General features: G+C 36.6%; 1 protein-coding gene across 4 annotated transcripts; it reads left to right on the forward strand.

Moving 5' to 3' along the window:
• Nucleotides 1–279: 279 nt before the first annotated feature.
• Nucleotides 280–18,867, forward strand: PRT6 (proteolysis 6). Of its 4 annotated transcripts, none has more exons than XM_082917382.1 (19): nucleotides 280–612; nucleotides 1,217–2,296; nucleotides 3,932–5,133; nucleotides 5,242–5,382; nucleotides 8,409–8,652; nucleotides 8,740–9,462; nucleotides 9,848–10,048; nucleotides 10,215–10,897; nucleotides 12,107–12,155; nucleotides 12,242–12,914; nucleotides 15,340–15,548; nucleotides 15,649–16,184; nucleotides 16,273–16,398; nucleotides 16,657–16,723; nucleotides 16,859–16,936; nucleotides 17,543–17,611; nucleotides 18,033–18,137; nucleotides 18,234–18,378; nucleotides 18,622–18,867. In XM_082917382.1, the coding sequence occupies exons 1-17, from the start codon at nucleotides 544–546 to the stop codon at nucleotides 18,105–18,107; spliced, it is 6,225 nt and encodes a 2,074-aa protein (XP_082773508.1). In that variant the 5' UTR covers nucleotides 280–543; the 3' UTR covers nucleotides 18,108–18,137; nucleotides 18,234–18,378; nucleotides 18,622–18,867. The 4 variants fall into 4 exon arrangements, with proteins under 4 accessions (XP_082773508.1, XP_082773507.1, XP_082773511.1 ...); XM_082917381.1 differs by having other exon boundaries at nucleotides 18,626–18,867; XM_082917385.1 differs by having other exon boundaries at nucleotides 16,273–16,377.
• Nucleotides 18,868–20,264: the final 1,397 nt, after the last annotated feature.

The raw sequence follows: 20,264 nt of genomic DNA on the forward strand, positions 1-20,264 counted from the left end.
ATATCGATAGCTATATAAACAAAACAGTTTTTTATCAACCGTTAATTGTTTCACTGTCTATTTTTTATACAAAGTTGATTTGATCACATAACTATTGATATCTAATTAATGTAATTTTTTATAGACATGTACTACTTAACGAGTTCTATACATTAACGATTCAGATTATCAAAACAGACTCAAAAAATAAATTCCATAAACCGAACAGAACAGATCCAATTTTGATCTCAACTTGAGACAAGCTGGCCATTAAAAAAATAATAATAATGAAAACACAGCAAAACATGCTATCAGAGCATTTATCCTGTGTGTAGGTGAACCATCATCAGTGTAGAAGAAGAGAGAAAGCGATTACCCCACCCTAGAGAGAGAAAGCGATTAACCCAACCTAGAGAGAGAAAGCTCAGTCCTCAACGATGCCGAAATCGAAGATCAAACTCCCCCAAAATAGTTAGGGTTTCTCTTGAGTACTGTACTGGTTCAGCCCTGGGGACTGAGACCACTCAATTCAGAGCCTGTTGTTGCGCCGATTGGCTTCGGTTCATGTTCATAATGGAGATTGATTCGCCTCCCGATGCTGACACCATTTCGCCTCGAGATCGTATTCTTCAGGTTCACCTACTCGTTTTTCTGTCTTTCCGTGTTTGGTTGCCTCGAAAAACCTTCAAAATATCTGATTCTGATTGTTTTAGTTGTCAATTGGTTGATGAATTATGTCAAAAATTGCTTCTTCGTGGTATAACCATCCAATTTCAGCAGGAAGTTATGTATTCGTTTGTAATTTTTGCTTTAGCTCTGTAGTTCTAGCAATTTCGTTGGAATTTTTACTGGGTTTGGTGTATTTAGGCTGATATATTTCTTAATCATTCACTCCAATTTGAATAATTGGTTAAAAAGTTTTGATTTTTAGATTTTTGATTTTTGATTTTTTGGGTTGACATTAGTTGAGAATGTTAAGAAGGAAAAGAACACAAGGCATATCACAATTAACTCATCCAAAATAAAATAAAATAAAAGTGAGTCTAGGAAAATAGAACTTTTAATCAGCAGAGCATAATACAAATAATTAAAATTTTTATTTCTGTATAATTCGATATGCATTTGTTTGCAATGTTTGTATTCAGAATTGAACCTGTGTAAACCAATTTTGTTCCGGTGAGAATTATATATTTTATATATAGATGGTGTTTACATTTTGTTTCTTATTTCATAGCAGAGACTTTCCCTGCAAGGTGTTCCTGCAGAGTATCTTGAGAAGCTCCAGCCTAGTCTAGTTACTTTTCTTAAGGATAACAAGTTCCAAATACCTGATCTGGTCTCTGCTATCTTACCAAATGATGATGATGAGGAAGAGGAGGCTTTTTCCCCAAGGCTTGCAGATCATTTCCATGAAAGCATGGTTTGGTTGCAGTGGTTGATGTTTGAGGGTGAACCAGGTGATGCGTTGAATAACCTAGCCAAAATGAGTGTTGGCCAGCGCGGTGTCTGTGGGGCTGTTTGGGGTAACAATGATATAGCATACCGCTGCAGAACATGTGAGCATGACCCGACCTGTGCGATTTGTGTTCCTTGTTTCCAGAATGGGAACCACAAGGACCATGATTATTCTATTATCTATACGGGTGGTGGTTGCTGTGATTGTGGAGACGTGACTGCTTGGAAGCGCGAGGGCTTTTGTTCGAAGCATAAAGGTGCAGAACAGATACAACCCCTTTCAGAGGAGTTTGCTAATTCTGTGAGGCCTGTCCTTGATTTGCTTCTTGTCTATTGGAAAAATAAGCTAACGATTGCAGATCCTATATCTCAGCAAAGTCCTACAGTAGATGATCATGTAACAGAGTTCGGAAAGGTTGCAGATGTGCTAACATCTGCTGTGGTGCAGATGCTTTTGGAGTTTTGCAAGTGTAGTGAAAGTCTGCTCAGTTTAATTTCTGAGAGAATGTTTTCGTCAGTTGGTTTACTGGATATTCTGGTGATGGCAGAGAGGTTCTTGAGTGAGGATGTCGCAAAGAAGCTTCATGAGTTACTTTTGAAATTGTTGGGTGAACCTTTATTCAAATATGAGTTTGCAAAGGTCTTTCTTAATTATTATCCAACTCGGGTCAGTGAAGCCGTAAAAGAATGTAGTGATGCTGTTTTTAAGAAGTATCCGCTGCTGTCCACATTTTCTGTTCAAATTTTCACTGTGCCAACTCTGACTCCATGCCTGGTGAAGGAAAAGAATCTCTTGGTCTTGCTATTGGAATGTCTGGAAGACATTTTTATTTCTTGTACTGGACAAGATGGACAATTACAGGTAGTGCATTGACTTTTATTTCTTTTGTACGCACTTGATGATTTATTATGTTCTCTTAAGAGCGGCATTGTTAGGGAGTCCTTAACTTGGTCGGTTATTTTTTCATATTCCCTGTGCAGTGTACAGTTTCTAATGAATGTGGATCTGTAGCTTTTAATTGCTGAATAAAACTATTTGACTCTTCCTATGGGAGTATAAAGTTCATAAAATCTGATACATATGTGTATACATTTCGAATGATGTGTGCTCCATTATGTTCTACATGCTGCCTTATAGCTCACTTTCTGCTGCAAGAACTTTTGGCAAGTTTGGCGTAGCTTCTTGCAAGTTGAAAGTTAATAATAAAAAAGCAGAAGCTAAAAGTACCCTCTCTCACAGGTTCCCACTAATTAGTTTTGTTTTAGCTTATTTAAGCTATGTTGCCTCATAAGTTGTAAGCAGAAGTTACAACAAACACCTTGACACATATTCCTAAAATGAAAAAAAGAAGCTGCTATAAGCAGCCCCTATAAACTGCTCCAAACAATTCCATATTTTCAAATTGTTGATTCATCAATGTCATTGAATGCTTTAAGTTGCTTGGGTGATCATTGAGTGCCTTCTATTGGTCATGGTCTAAGAAGCACAAACACTTCTAGTAAGGTAGCGTATTCGTGTTGTACTCCGATATTCATTGGATACTTCCCAACACATGTTGGACATACATTCAAACATATCCTATTATTTTTTTTAAAAAAAATTCGACTTGGACATGCTTTGGGCACGTGTGGGGAGACACTTGCCCATCTTTTAGGCACACATGAAAAACATTACAAGTTTGCACAAAATAGCCTAAGATCTGATGGCTGGGGGGGGGGGGGGGGGGGGGGGGGGGGGGGGGAAGCAATGTAGATTCATATCTATTAATTCTCCATCCTTTAAACTTCGAAATTAGTGTTATGATGTTTTTTATAAATATATTTTTGAAGGAAGTATTTTTTGTAATGAAAAACCGAAGATTTTTATTTTTTATTTTTTGTGTGACCCTAAACTGTTAAACCAGGTATAGCTAATAGTAATATGTAAAGAGTTATTTCCCTGCTATACCCAGTGCATGGCCCCTCCCAAGGATATCTGAAAGCTGTTTGAATAGTTTCTTAAGGTCCATGTTGCACATCTTGTGGAGTGCAGTGTTCATTTTCTTTGGATTTTGTTTCTGTGTATAAACTGAGGTGCTGATGTTTTCATTCATGGTGCACTTGGTTTTTACCATATCTTGTGTTGTCTTTTTAGTTTCTGTGGGATATCAACAAATATGGTGGGGAGAAACAAATCAATTTGAAGAAAAAGGACACAAACACAATTAATATGCATAATAATAAACCCTTCTGTTCATGCATATATATATATATATATGTATTTTCCTCTCTCTTTTTCTTGTTTTGTCCCCCTCATTGATTGCTTTTTGATGCATTCCAACTGTGAATCCAATTCTCATGTACAATAATGGGATAATTGGTTTTTGAGGAATTCATGTAGCTTTTCTCTTAGTCTTGTATTCTAATTGCTCAATTCATTTGTAAACTGTAATTTGAAATAGTTTTACTTCTCCATTTTTGCATTTAGAGCAAGATAGTTAATTAGAGTCCTTTGCAGGTTACGAAGTGGGGAAATTTGTATGAAACAACTCTTCGTGTGGTTGAAGATATTCGATTTGTCATGAGCCATGCCATAGTACCTAAGTATGTAACCCATGATCGGCGAGATATCTCAAGGATGTGGATGAGGCTATTGGCTTTTGTGCAAGGGATGAACCCTCAAAAGAGAGAAACAGGCATTCATATAGAAGAAGAAAATGAAAATATGCATTTGCCTTTTGTTTTAGGTCATTCTATTGCAAACATTCATTCTCTCCTAGTGGCAGGGGCATTTTCTATCAGTACTGCAGAGGAGACAGATGATGAAAAAGATTATGATGATCGAGATAGCCCAAGACATGCCAAAGTCGGAAGGCTTTCGCAGGAAAGCTCCGTTAGTAGTGGAACAGGCAGGAATTGTACATTAGGTTCTGCATCCAGAGTTGCTGAAGCAAAATCTGATATCCTTTTAATTCGGCCTTCTATTTCATGGTTAACATTCGAGTGCTTGAAGGCTATTGAAAATTGGTTAAGAACGGATAATACGTCAGAAGCTCTTTTTAATGTCTTATCACCGAAAGCAGCGAACATGTCAGGGAACAACTTTTTTGCATTCAAGAAAACACTATTGAAGTTTAGGAAGGGTAAATCCATTTTTAGGTCATATAATGCACCTTCAGCCAGCAGTAAACTTACGAGTTCAAGCGAACTTCAAGGTAGACAGGGTTCTTCACCAGCTCACAGTGGATTCCACATAGGTATCAACTTGGAAAGTGGACGAGTCATGGGACAGGATGCTAGTCCCGCTGCTTTTGATGATAATACGATGGAAGTAGACTATGCTACTGAATTAGAAGCACTACGTGTTCTAAGTCTGTCAGATTGGCCAGATATAGTATATGATGTTAGTTCACAGGATATATCTGTTCACATCCCTTTACATCGATTATTGTCATTGGTTTTACAAAGAGCATTGAGAAGATGTTACGGTGAGTCCGCTTTGCCCAGCACAATTAGTGCCAATTCTGCTGATTCATCAACTATCTGCCAGGATTTCTTCGGGCATGTTCTAGGAGGGTGCCACCCGTATGGGTTCTCTGCCTTCATTATGGAGCATCCTTTACGAATTAGAGTATTCTGCGCTCAGGTTCATGCTGGAATGTGGAGGAAGAATGGGGATGCAGCCATATTATCTTGGGAATGGTATCGTTCAGTTCGCTGGTATGCTGAGACTAATGCATTATGTGATATCTATGTAAATGTTTGCTTCACTTGTACATGATTGTTGGTCCTTTTAAGGATGTCTTCTTTGTTGATTCCTTTTTACAGGTCCGAGCAAGGTTTAGAGCTTGATCTACTTCTGCTGCAGTGCTGTGCTGCTTTAGCTCCAGCAGATCTTTACGTCAACAGAATTTTAGAGCGTTTCGGATTGTCAAATTTCCTCTCTCTACATCCTGAACGGTCTAGTGAGTATGTAACTCATCTTTCCAATTTCTTCATTCCAGTGCTGAAGATTTTTGTTATGAAATCATATATTTATGACTGATCTGGTTTTATAATTTGAAGTATGTTCCTAATATATTGTTTGCCTACCTTGTTTTACGGACAATATTAGAAAAAATTTAAGTAAAATTTTCAAGCATTTGTGCTTCAATGTTGTTATAAATGCAACAATAGATAAAGGGGAGCAGCAATGGCCGCCACTTGCCAAAGTTGGTAATTGCTCTGTGGCCCCTCTAATATGATGTTTGTTTTGGTGAATATGTTACCTTGGTTCCACCAAACTTCATGATTTCCTTTGTTCCCGCTTGGGACCTTATATGATTTATGACTATTGTGAGTCTTTGTGTCACTTTTTTTCTGAGTCTTCAACACTTACTATTTTGGTCTGACCCAAAAATTCTCCTTAATCGTGTAATGTGCCTAACTTTACACACACATTAGCGCAATGACTTTGTCTTCTTGCTACTGTCATTGCCCAGTCATTTTTCTCATGTCACATTAAATACATACATGTAGATAGATACATGTCAATATCTATTTGGAATATATATTGCTTAGATCATAAACATAATGAAATAATATCTAATTTCATAATGCATGATTGAAAATGTAAATTTGGTGCATATGATTAATTTATTCAATGACAATGTTTGGTTAATTTTTATGTAGTTATCATCATTATCAAACTGTGTTATCCTAAACATGCCTAGAACAACTTGAAATCCAAAATTTAAATTATTTCTAAAAACGAGTACTTAAGACAAGTGAGTCAAAATGACAATTTTTTACTATGGAAATCCATACAATACCTTCTCTAAATGCCCATTCGTATGATTTATTCTCATCTATGAACTGTAGCAAAGAATATCCTTTTGAATTTTGAAAAATGCTCTATAATTTGTTTGTGTTGAGTATCCTATTAAAATTTTATCATTCTCCATATCCGAGGTAATGCTAGGGTACAAATAAGATTATTTTGGGTCGTGGACTCGTGACAGAAAGAAACAAAATCATGTTAATATGTGGTTTAGTTGGATTCTGGCTCTTGATTGCGTAAAATGGCAAAACAGGATTCATGTAGCTAAATTTTTGCATCATCTTTATATTGATGAACACGTGGCTAAATTTTTTGTTACGTCATCTTTCTATTTAATCATTATTTGATGTCGCATTTTTGCATCTCAAAATTTAATAAATGAACGAATAAATAAATTGGAAAGGATGCCTGGGAAACATACAATCAACCTCTTGTAGTTGTAGATTTATTTATGTTTTTGCAAAGAAACGCCTCTACCATCTTGTTTGAGATTCTAATATATTTGTTGTTTTAGACTTTGTGGATGATTTAGTTGGTTAGGTCCCTGTTTGAGGGGTTGGTTTTGTATTCTTTTGGCATCTCCTTAATGCTTTCTTAATAAATCTTTATTTATCCAAAAAAAATAAAATAAACCATCCCGTTTGAGATTCTTGTCATTAATTTTTTATTTTTTGTTTTTGCCATCTGCTTATGACTTTCAACTTCAAAATTCTAACATTATGTTCAAGTTTTCTGCAAGTTTTAAATCGTTTGACATTAAATTTTTAGTGTGGATAACTTTATTCAGTACTTAAATACTATTTTTGTATCTTCACTTGTCCATCAACTCACTGATGAAAGGTGGTGTTACCATTTTTTGTGTTTTTATCTTTAGTGGTGTTTAAATATATACCATCGTAAACTAATCTGTGAATTTCCGTAACCTAAACATTTACTTTTGGTATCTTAAATTTGGTTTTTCATGGCTAAATAATTTTTTTTTTTCAATTTTTTTCTTTTAAATATCCATGGATTAAGTGAGTTGCTAATATAGGGTGATAATTTAATGGAGTGAAGTTAATTGGTGTTAATTTGATGTTTTTTATTTGGATTTGAACTATTGTAAAAATCTACTTAATGGAAATTTGGCTTTCTTTAGTTAGATTTACTGAGAATTTCAGGAACTTATGTATGAGCTATTTAGCAGTTAATAATGAAAATCGCTGGATTTTTTTATGTTGTATTAATTTTCTATGCTGGAGGGAAAAAATACATGTGGATATTGAAATTCTTCTGAATGTGTAGTTCTTTTGTAAGACTTTTGCAGTTGCGATTAGTCTTAGGAAATTTTGCCTCTGTTGCTAATAGGAAAGTGCTTCAAGGACTGATGCTCACTGCATGTGCCCTTCACTTGCATAATTAGTGTTGCATAAGCTAAATGGTATATGTGGAGCACATGCTTTAAGTTTCTCCATAAAGCAATGTAAAGCATCTTAACACTAGTACTGCTACATAAGCCTAATGGTATATATGATGGAGCGTGTGCTTTTGTGGATGCTGTGGGGCATGGTAAAGCAAGGCAAAACATCTTGACATTAATATGCATGCTTAGGATCTGGAGTGACAATTCTGGGCTTGGTGCTGTTGGCAGCAAGATGTGCAAATCCCGGATGTGCAGCATGTTCTTCCCTTTGACTCCCTAGTGGCAGTACTCCAGCCTGTTGCATTACTGGGATGATTTGATGGTGATAACAAACATAAGGGTGATTTGGGATGATCTAAATAAGTGCACTTTTTTGACTTTTTATTAAATATGGGTTGGGTTTGAAGTGATCTGTTAGAGAGGTGATGTGACTTAAATAAGATGATGTGACTTAAATTAGATAGTGATTTTTTGGCTTTTTTAAATCATGCCAAACAAGGCCTATGTGTATTGTTCCTATAATGATCTGTGAAAGATGGGTTGAAAAAAACTCATGAAGAGGTGTTGGATGGCAATTGATATCACAGAAAGTTGGTTCTGAATTTTACATCTTTCTGTGTATGCATATATAGGCCTCTGTCATGTGGTGGTCATTTTCAACCTTACTCTGTTAATGAACCAGGAAATTTGTTTTATTACTTTAAAGCTTAAACCAGTAACATAGATATTTTAAAAAAAAAAAAAAAAAAGTTTACTTACGGTCTATGTTTTCAGGTATGAACCAGTCCTGGTGCAGGAGATGCTTACTCTTATTATACAAATAGTAAAAGAAAGGAGGTTTTGTGGACTAAATATGGCTGAGTGTTTGCAACGAGAGTTAATTTATAAGTTAGCAATTGGAGATGCCACCCGCAGTCAGTTGGTGAAATCATTGCCTCGTGATCTTTCCAAAATTGATCAGCTTCAGAAAATTTTGGATACAATAGCCGTGTATTCCAATCCGTCTGGCATGAATCAGGTTTCGTTTGTGGCCTGCAGTATCTTTAGGTGTTTCTGAATTGACATGCTATTTGAATAGTTATCCTGAAATTTCTCTGTATTTCAGGGTATGTATAAAGTGCATTTGCAATATTGGAAGGAACTGGATTTGTATCATCCACGTTGGAACTCAAGGGACTTGCAAGTTGCGGAAGAAAGATACTTGCGCTTTTGCAGTGCTTCTGCACTGACTACTCAGCTACCCAAATGGACAAAGATATATAATCCTCTCAGTGGAGTTGCTAGAGTGGCTACTTGTAAGATGGTTCTCCAAATCATTCGTGCTGTATTATTTTATGCTGTCTACACTGATAAGTCAACTGCATCACGTGCACCTGATGGAGTTCTGCTGACAGCATTGCATTTGCTCTCATTAGCATTAGACATCTGTTGTCAGAAAGGGGAATTTGGTGATCAATTGTGTTGCATTGGTGATTCGATTCCCATCTTAGCTTTTGCTGGGGAAGAAGTATATATGGGATTTGCTAATAGATCCGGGGACCAGAGCTTGTTATCACTTCTTGTGTCATTGATGAGGATGCATAGGAAGGAAAAGCCAAACAACTTTCTGGAACCTGGTGGTTTCAACCTTTCCTCTCTGATTGAAAGTTTATTGAAGAAGTTTGCAGAAGTTGACTCTGGATGTATGACTATACTGCACAAACTTGCACCTGAGGTGGTCAATCATCTGTCCCATCCTGGTCCAAATTGTGGTACAGATCTCAGAGGTTCAGCTTCTGAAGGTGATAAGCTCAAGGCAAAAGCTCGAGAGAAACAAGCGGCCATATTGGTGAGATGTCATACTATGTCTTTTATAGACTTTCCTCCATGGCATTTTCAACAAAAGGAGTAAACAATTGTTTGCCCAAATGGTGAAATGAAATTGTAGAGAATTTACTTAGAAGACCAAGTCAGGTCGATCGGTTTCTTTGTTTATTATTGGTTAATTTCCCAGATATATAAGGAATAGATTACTAGTTTCAGTTTGTTTGCCTGAATTATCAGCCTAATACATGCCAGTGGTTGGTTCTTATGTTCTTGTTTTAGTAACAGATGTGAATGATAACTGTACCAAAATTACCCTGGGTCAGGTTGGATCAATCAGTGACTGCACAAGACCTAGTTAAGCCCTTGTTAGAAATGTCTTTTAAAATCTCACTACATTTGATATGCAGGAAAAAATGCGAGCCCAGCAATCCAAATTTTTGGCAAGCATTAATTCAATTACAAATGATGGGTTGGATGGTTCAGAAGGTGGAGAAGAAGCATGCCCCTCTGATATCAGAAGCGACAGTGGAGAGCCCACACAAGATGTCTGCTCTCTTTGCCATGACCCAAATTCTAAAGGTCCTCTATCTTTTCTGATTCTTCTCCAGGTAAGTGTCTACCTGACGTATGTTTGTGTTTATTTTTGAGTCCTATTGAGTTGGGACTGACTTGATTATTATTATCATTTGAGCTTCAGTGATTACAAATTGTTTTTCTGTTTTAAATTCCAACTTAAACTCATACGGATGTTTTTATTTGTATTCTTGAAACAAGAAATCCAGGCTTCTGAGTCTCATTGACAGAGGTCCCCCATCATGGGAACAAGTTTGCCAGTCAGACGGGGAGAATGTTCTTAACCATTCAAACAAGATGAGTGTTACATCTGATAGGAACACTGCCTCAAGCAGTTCAGGGCTGATTTCATCTTCTCAGTTGAATCAATTGATTCAAAATGCGGTAAATGAGTTTGCTTCTGATGGACAGCCTAGGGAAGTCAATGCTTTTCTTGAATTCATCAAGGCTCGGTTCCCTTCGGTTAGGAATATTCAACTGCCTTGCACATCAAATGATACAAGGGAAAGGACTGCATGTTCCCTTGAGACATTAGAAGAACACATGTACTTGTCCATTCGTCAACAAATGCATGATAATTTGCTTCATTCAGATTTTGTACAGGATGATCAGACGTCACCAACAGTTGAACGGCATTCAACAAGTGGAGGTGCTGAATCTCTTTTGCTTGGAAAATATATTGCCTCTCTTTCAAAAGAGACAATTGAGAATCCTGCTTCGGAAAATACCCGTTCACGAAATGCAGCACCATCAGAATCTTCTTCACCTCTTGCAGCATATGATGGCTTTGGTCCCTTAGATTGTGATGGAATCCATGTTTCTTCTTGTGGGCATGCTGTGCATCAAGCATGTCTTGATCGTTATTTATCATCACTGAAAGAAAGGTAAGTCCTACTAAGTTATAATCTTTATTTTTTAAGTCCTCCATCCCAAAATCCTAGGCACTATTATGTTACACGTTCAGCATAATCTGAATATATTTTATTTGGCGGGATTTTACCCCTTGAAAGATGAGCCTTTTGAACGTCTTGAGATGCAACACCTAAAATTTTTTATAGTAAGTTTTGGGGTTATAATTTTTTGAAGCTATTTCTCTTGTTCCTAGATTATGACCTAAGGGTTATGAACTTATGATCTTCTACGTGTGAAGGAAGTTTATTTTTTTGAGAATGATTGCTCAAAACTGTCTCTTACTATTGTTACAAATATAATTATGTCTCAATCACTTGAGAATCCCAGGACTTTAAAGCTTATACTAAGGAACCATGAACTGAAGCATCAATTGATGTGATGCTCCGTAATAGGAACAGTGAATGAAAATGTGAATTTAACTATTTCAATTTGGGTAAATTACACTTACACCTCCTTGAGGTTTGGATTTAATACATATCACCCCTGACGTTTAGGAAATTACACTAACCCCCCTGTGATTGTAATTATTTAGACGGAATGAAGACATTGAACTCATGCACCCTCTCTTTGCTTTGCTTTATTTCTTCGGTATTTTTTTTTCCCTTTCCTTTTTTTTTTTTTTTTCCAAATGTAATTTCCTCTGTTTTTTTACTAGGAGTTGTTGCTTTTTATATAAGCGGGGATTTGTAAAATAAGACTATTAACCACAAGGGTGGGAATGTAATTTCCAGAATATTAGGGATGGAAACCATACTTAGGGGGTGTCAATGTAATTTACCCTTTCAATTTTGAGTGTTTGTTTGGGGCTATGCCTCCAATAGAGTATTTTCTTAAATGTTTTCCCGTCCTTTAATAAGAAAATGCCTCTCAGGAGATTTTTGTCGTGAAAAAGCAAGCTTTCTTAACTTCCCTTTTTCCTGAATTCTTTCATGATATCCCGACAACCAAAAGGAATTAAGTGATTCTGCAGCCAAGCTTTAAACTTGCCTTTATTTCAAGGTTCCTTCAACATGCGTACTTAATTGAACATTGCTACATAGGCATACACTTGTAACTAAAGTTTTCTGTCTGTCTTTTCACAGTCGCGATAATATTGATAAAGTAGGGTTTCTTTAAACATGTTGCTGGACATGTGCATCTATTGAAAAGGCATATTTAATGTTTTTACGCTGCTAATACAGGTATGTTAGACGAATTGATTTTGAAGGACTCATTGTAGATCCAGATCAGGTAGCAGTCTGCTTTAGTCTCTCATTTTCTGCAGTTGATAGCAATTGTTTATTTTGGTATCTTGAATAATGAACTTTTTATCTCAGGGGGAGTTTCTCTGCCCTGTATGTCGTGGACTTGCAAATTCAGCATTGCCTGCATTACCTGGAGATTCTCAAAAGGTTTCTAGACCACCAATGGTGTCAACTGTCAGTTGGCCAGATGCTACAGGCCAATTATCCTCTGCAAACAGGGAAACTGATTTCCTTCGCTTTCGGGAAGCCCTGTCTCTTTTACGTAGTGCTGCTGATGTTGCTGGGAGGAGTGAAATCCTAAAAGATTTTCCAATGCATCAAAATGGAAGGATAAGACCAAATCCTGAATCCATGTTTCGTGTACTATCTGGAATGTATTTTCCAGGCAAACAGGATAGGATTTCAGGATCTGCAAGGGTAAGCCACTCGGTAATTATGTGGGACACTCTTAAGTACTCTCTTATATCTGCTGAAATTGCATCTCGCTGCGGAAGGACTTTTTTGGCTCCAAATTATGGCCTTAATGCCTTACATAAGGAACTCAAATCTTCAAGTGGGTTTATATTATCTTTGTTGCTAAAAATTGTGCGAAGCACACGGACAAAGAACAGTCTTACTGTTCTTCTAAGTTTGAGAGGTATTCAGCTCTTTGCGGAGTCAGTATGCTCTGGCGTTTCATTAGATGAATTTCCAAGCCAGATATACAGACAGGGAGAATTTCCGAGCCAGATATACAGACAAGGAGGTATGGTTGCTGTTACTGTGTACTTTTTAGATTCTAATGACATTGTTCTTGTGTTGTGTTATTATCATGAGTATTTGATACCATTATACCTCCATTTGGTTTGTTCATAATTTACTACTCTGGATTTGTGTTTGAACAAGCACACTCTCAGAAGCATGACACGGACATGCCGACACAATTTTTAAAAATTTAGAACACAATTTGTGAGGGACATGCAAAATATATAATTTTATATATTTACTATTTGACAAAGATAATAAAATTTAAAGTCTAATGGAGGGACATATGTTCTTTTTCTTTTATCATTGAATTCCAAGTTATTTTATTCAAACTTGTTATGTGTTTCATGTGTTCTCGCGATAGACACATGTTCTCCAAGTGTCTTATGCGTGTCCAAGTCTAGAAAATTTTAAAAATAGTTGGACATGTTTGGACGTGTGTGCGACAGGTATTGGAAAGTGTCTAGCGAGTGTCGTGTCGTGTTGGTGTCCGACATGACAGACCACTTGAGAAGTGTACGTGCTTCTTAGTACACATCATGAATGACAACTGCTAGATTTGTGTTTATGATCAAATCCTAACCAGTTTGGTATGCACAATTCTTGTACTAGCATGCTTAAGCTTGACTAAATGATCATGAAGTAAATAGATTTTATGGTGCAGAACCTCTTTTTCTTTAAATAGGTCATACCAACTTAAAATAAAAGAAGGTAAAGAAAAAGAGGGTGCCCCATACAAAAGCAAAGCATAAGAAAACCTCTGCATCAGCTCAAAAACTCCATGGACACCATAATGATCATTAAAGAAAAAAAACATATATGTTGGTCAATCTGAGGCTATTCTAATTTTCATGGACAACCATCAACAAACCATCTATTTCCTTCCACTGTAGCACCCGTTATCTCTACCGTCATAATTGATGGTGCTAACCAAATTCTTTAAAGTCTCTTCCACTTCTTGCTTTGCTTTCCCCATTCATCCTAGCTGAATTTGCATCCATATTTTGGCCTCTTTTTTACTTCAATTGTTGCAAACAACTTCGTTGCATCATTGTCAAATTCTTTGCATGGAATCCTGAGAAATTTGCCAAGTCCTTAAACCCTAACTTCTCTGTCCCATGACTCCTATCATCCAGTTTAGAAGACGAGAATATTACCACCTGCTGGACTTACATTTCCTTGGCCTTGGCCTTGGCCTTGGCTTCTTTTGTGTAATTATCCCCATCAACCACCGGTGGAAGCATAGTGGCTTAAGTGCAATCCATTGGAGTGACCCCCACCTGCTCTTTTTTCTCTACCTCTGGCTGGTGCTCTTCCCCTCCTGTACCACCAACTCCTTAGCTACTGATTACCCTGGCTTGCTTGTATCCTATCCCTTCTCTTCCCATTTCCCAATCAACATAGGCCTTCTACTTCAACCCCTCCTGCTAGGATGGTCAAACCTAATCCTTCAATACTAATAACATCCAGACCCAAAGCCTTTCTCTGCTTCTGCCTCCATCCATTTGATGCCACTACAGGAGACTCCTCCCCTAACATTACTGCAAGGCAACCTCCTATTCTTGAAGAAAACATCTTCGAACACTTTCAGCACCTGGAAGAAAATATTCTAGGCATTTCTAATTTGTCTTGGTCATTATATATTCAGCACAGTAGCTGTCTTAGATTGCATGATCAATTAGTTTTTCGATGGTTGCTACTCCCATTAATGAGGAGAATTATTTTCTTGAACAGCCTTTTCTGTCACGCTGTGCCTTGTGACTTGTTGGAGCTAGGGAATTTTGGCATCTGATTTACATTTATTCACAGAGCTGCTAAATCAAGTTCTAATTTTTGTGAATCTGACTGCTTTACTAATAGTTGCAACTCATCTGGAGATTTTCATATTGAACAACTAGTCTATAAGTCATCAAGATGAGTGGGTCTATTTTTTTTTTCTTTTTGTTACTTTGTTGGTTTTTTTTTCAATTCAAACAAATGAGTCTAATAAGCAGACGAGCTGAATTTAACTGAGTCAGCGATCAGCACCCACTGTATGTGTAGTGTTTTGCAGGGTAAATCATAGACGCTGATTGTGGATAGATTTCCAAATTCATGTTGATTCTGTGATGCTCACCGACCTAGAATAAGTTTAATCGCTTTATATAATTGGCTATATTTCTTTTCGTTGAATACCACAATTTTAGACCCTGATGGAATACTGTGGTCTGCCTTGCCTTAGGCCTGTCCCGTGGAATGGGTCTAAGAGAAATGTAAACAACTGCAAACCACAACAGTTTTGTTTCTAGATCAGTTAATATGATAGTGTGAGCAGTCAGTCAAACGTGATGAACGAGTTGCCAAAATTATTTATTAGAACTTGGATTATTTGTGATTTATTTTAGATTTTAAAATACTAATTTCCTGATTGATGTTATGTTTCGCAGCTAACATGTTATCTATCTTGAAAAATGTTGAAACGGATGTACCATATCCAGACATCCAATTTTGGAGACGAGCTTCCGATCCTGTTCTTTCTCGTGATGCTTTTTCATCACTGATGTGGGTACTCTTTTGTCTTCCGTCCCAATTTCTGTCTTGTGAAGAGTCCTTCTTATCCCTTGTGCATATCTTCTACGTTGTCTCCATAGCTCAGGTTTGTTACACCACCCTATTCATTAAGCTGCCAGAAGCATACATTCTAATGTTCCTCTGTTGCATTATTGGTATTATAATCATAAAATATTGTATTGCAGGCTATAATCACATATTGTGCAAAATGTCAATGCAATGCAACTGAATTAGGATGCGATGATGTCCTGATCACTGACATCTCCAAAGTTATGGGAGAATATGTAATTGCTAAGCAGTATTTTGTTTCCAACTACATTGATCTTTCTTATGATATCAAGGATACAATTCGTAGCTTGAGCTTTCCTTTTTTGCGAAGATGTGCTTTGTTGTGGAAAGTAGTGAACTCTTCCACCTCTGCACCATTTAGCGATGGGGCTCAAGTGCTGGATAGGTCATCTCATGCCATTGACGATATGATGGAATATACCAATGCCATTAAGGTGGAACTTGTTGAAGTTGAAAAGCTGGAGAAGATGTTTAAGATTCCCAATCTAGATGTTGTTCTTAACGATAAAGTGCTACGCTCCGTAGTCTTAAGATGGTTCCATCATTTTATGGAGTGTGTAGTTCACAATCGTCAGTCTGTTTTGCACTTGACCCCTGCAGTTCCATTTAAGTTGATGCATCTGCCACATCTTTACCAGGATCTCTTACAGAGGTTAACTCTAGATACAGTTACAATCATTTGTTATTCCCATTTTGTTCTTTATCATTTGAATCATTGGAAATTATGTGTGTTTCATCAGGTATATAAAGCAGCACTGCCTTGATTGCGGAGCTGTTCTGGAAGAGCCAGCGTTGTGCCTGCTGTGTGGCAAATTGTGCTCTCCAAACGGGAAGATATGCTGCGGGTCTGTATCTCATCAATACTTGTTAGTATTTTATTCAAACTTTGCTTCATACAAACATAATCTTTTTGTTGGCTCATATAATATATTGTAACAATAATGATGAGATAACAAGCTTGTCTCAAAATATTGTTGGTAATATACAAGTGTCTCGTGACACAAACAGTATTCTAATGATTATGAGTTTGAAAATTCCTTGTGCATAGTAGTTGTGCTGCTGAGATGACTGTTATGACTCAGATTTTACAAACTTTGTTGACATTATTTATCTTGCCTCTTAAGGGAAAGTAGGTGCCAAACTCATGCAATGGCCTGCGGTGCTGGAACTGGAGTATTCCTGTTGATTAGGGTAAGTTTTAAGTTTTGCCGCCTCATGCTTGAGAACTTAATTTAATTTTAATTTTGTTGTTCACTTGACAGTATTATTTTTCTTCTTGTGTTGGCTGCATTTTTTTAAGAGCTGACTAAGCAGTACTTCTTGCAGAAAACCACAATCTTGCTTCAGAGATCTGCACGTCAGGCACATTGGCCTTCCCCATACTTGGATGCATTTGGTGAAGAGGTAGCAATAAGTTTGTAAAATCAAAGATCCATTTGATTTTGTCATTTTATCACTTTTTGGTCATAAAAAGGCAGAAATGTTGTTGCTAAATGAAGGTTTGTTGTTCAACATAAAGACACCACTTGAAGGGATCGGATTTATGAACTAATTCGGCTATTTGTCTAATTCAGCCCTATAAATTTAATATTGGAAACCCTACATTTACATTGTTTTATTCTTAAAATAAAATGTAAGATTTAAGAATGAGAAAAGGTGTGCCTGTCAGGATTGTTCAAATAGGATATGGCTAGAAATGGTTTAACTCCAAGGTGTTTGGTATACATAATTGTTAAACTTCTGTAGTAGATTAAGAAAACTTGGAAGCAGCCTTCTATTAGGTTTCATTTTTATTCTTCTGGGTTCATTTCTACTTTTTTCCATCAGCTGATCCATATGGTTGGGAAATTTTTGGGTTTTCATTTAGCTGATTTTTATATTTTTTATAAATACATTTATATTTTTCCTAAAAGATTGGGTTGTCATACATATACAGCAATTACACGCATTCACATAACTGCAGAGTATTGCTATGCACATGTAGTGATTTTTTATTTTTTATTTTGGCAGGATATGGAAATGCATAGGGGAAAGCCATTGTATTTGAACGAGGAACGCTATGCAGCCCTTACTCATATGGTAAGAAAGGAACTTTTTATATTTATTAATGTCCGTGCTTGTTATTTCCTGTAATTGCATAATCATCATACATTGAAACTGAACATCTTGGCTGCTGGTGTCTCAAACATCACCTGGTTTTAAGAGACCTTTTACACTCATCTTAGGGCTAGGTGGCTATAAGTCACATTGAAGCTTTAAATTTTGGGGAATATTCTTATTAGGCAAGCAACTTTATTGGCTAGTCTCATCTTACAGTGCAAACTTTATATGTTGACTTTTATAATTCACAATCATTATATAAGATACCCCGAAAGATAATTTAGGAGATTCACATTGTTTAGAGTTCCTGCTATGAAGGTGTTTGAACTTTTTTGAGTTTTGGTTTTCTCCCAGTTACAATTTTCTTGTGCATCTATGATCTATCATTCTGTATGTGTAGGTGGCTTCTCATGGTCTTGACCGGAGTTCCAAGGTTTTTCGTCAGACAACTATTGGTGCTTTGTTAATGTTTTAGCATGAAGTTGTGGAAGACATTCTTGTGAAGGTCAGCATTAGGCCATATTGCTGTCTTTTCACTCTCACGTAAATCCTCCTGAACTGTTTAAATAACTCTTGATGGATATTTTATTGAATTGCACAGGTGGTTAGGATTCTAATTCAGATGTATGATGATAAATGAGTCTCCAAATGTCAGCTATGCAATTATCCATATCTCCTACTTTGGGGCTTAAACTTAAGGATCTTGGAGGGAATTCGTGGCTTGGTCCAATGTATAGGCGATTCAGGTTAGCTTGGAAATGATTCTTTATGACACTAGTACCCTAAATGCTAAACCCTTGCTTTCACTCCGGGAACCAATGATGTCACTGAGAATTGTTTGTACTGGTGCTTGTTTTGAAAACATTTATTTTAGTTGCCTCTTTTTTATTGGCAAACATGATTTGGGTCACCTTATCCTTTTTTTGACGTCTTTGTTGCTTCCATTGTTGTTTGGTATCTCATCCAGTTTTTTTTTTTTTTTTGGGAAGGCAGCTACTTCGGATTTTCTCTGGATCAGTTGGAATTTGTTTTTTACAGCAGATTTGGTTGCGGGCTACTCTGCTTCATCCGTTTCTCCATATTGTACAGTTTCTTCTTGTATACTGAAAAAAAAAAAAAACAAGAACCTGGGTTGCGCTAGGTGTCCATCCATTCTATGGGGATGCAAAATATGAATTTGTAATTAAAATTCTGTCTTCTTTGGGATTTAATCTGCATTTTGCCCCTTAGCTCAATTATAAAAGCTTGCCCGTGTGACTTTTTTTTTTTTTTTTTTTTTGAGTCTTATTAATGAGTGTCCTGAGATCATTGATTAACAAAGCTTTTATGTTAATGAGCCTAATAAGTTTGATGAACAAAACAGCCTATTATATAAACCATATAGCAACTACAAAAGACAAATACACTGGCCGATGGAGGAAATGGAAATATAATATATGTTCCACGAGTTTTGGCATATTTTGAGAGTTATTTTCTTAATTTTCTTATTTGGGCTGTCAACGGAATTACATATATTTGGCCAGGTCATGAATAAAATTAGAAAAACTTAAAGGTGAGATTTTCATCAATAATAATATGAGTTTTTATACTTACATATTTTCTACTTTGTAATTAAAAAGTCAAATTTCCCATTTTTAAAATTATTAGTAGAATAATGCTAGATGTATTAATTAATATATTAATAGATGATGTGATATAATTTTGAATATTTATAATTTATATAATATGTGAGGTCAATAATAATGATAAAACACTAGTTGGTATATTAGTATGTATATTAATTTGTTCATTTAGCACTACCATTCATTTTGTGTGGGATTTAAGTATTGAATATTGTTTGTGCACCATATGTCCTTGTTCAGTGTTTTGATAAGAAAAATAACTCTATTGTGGAGAAGAAAATCAAGGCTTGTAAAACAAGATCATTCACAAGGCAGAGCACACTCCAATTTCCAAACATTCATACACGCCTAAAGGGAACAAATGTCGCCAAACATTCATACACGCCTAAAGGGAACAAATGTCACAAGTACGAGTAATTATCCTGTAGGAAAATGCCTCCGACCCCAGTGGGGGTGTTGGGGTCGTGCGTGTAGGGTCCTGATTGGGTAAAAAAAAAATTTATTTTTTTTTTTTTTCAGCCAATGAGGCCGCGCCACATCATTGGGGGTCGGACCCCCACTAGGGGTCTGTAGCATTGTTGTTATCCTGTATTTTAGGAAGAAAAAAGATTCGGACCCCCTCGAGGGGGACACCCCCACAATCCCCTTTGCTTTTGATTGGTCCATATTTTTTGTTTTTTGTTTTTTTTTTTTCTTTTTTCTTCTCACCCAATCTCCAACCCCCACGTGTGTGTGGGGGGGGGGGGGGGGTGGTGGGGGTGGAATTTTAAGTGGGTCTCAATCAAAACTCTTTTAGGAATGCCATGTTCACGGTCCCAAAACAAAAAATAAAGTTGACTTACAGAACCCTCAGCTCATGGAAAGGCTTTATTACAACAACAACAAAAAAAAAAAAAAAGAAAAAAAAAAAGAGGATGGAAAAATTCAAGTACTGTTCATATACAGGAGGAAAATTTACAAGCTAGAATTCACTATTCTAGGGGAAGGCAGAATCCATCAAACTATTAAGC

This window comes from Camellia sinensis, chromosome 3 (genome assembly GCF_055761805.1).
Source record: "Camellia sinensis isolate YWXY chromosome 3, ASM5576180v1, whole genome shotgun sequence".
Classification (NCBI taxonomy): domain Eukaryota; kingdom Viridiplantae; phylum Streptophyta; class Magnoliopsida; order Ericales; family Theaceae; genus Camellia; species Camellia sinensis.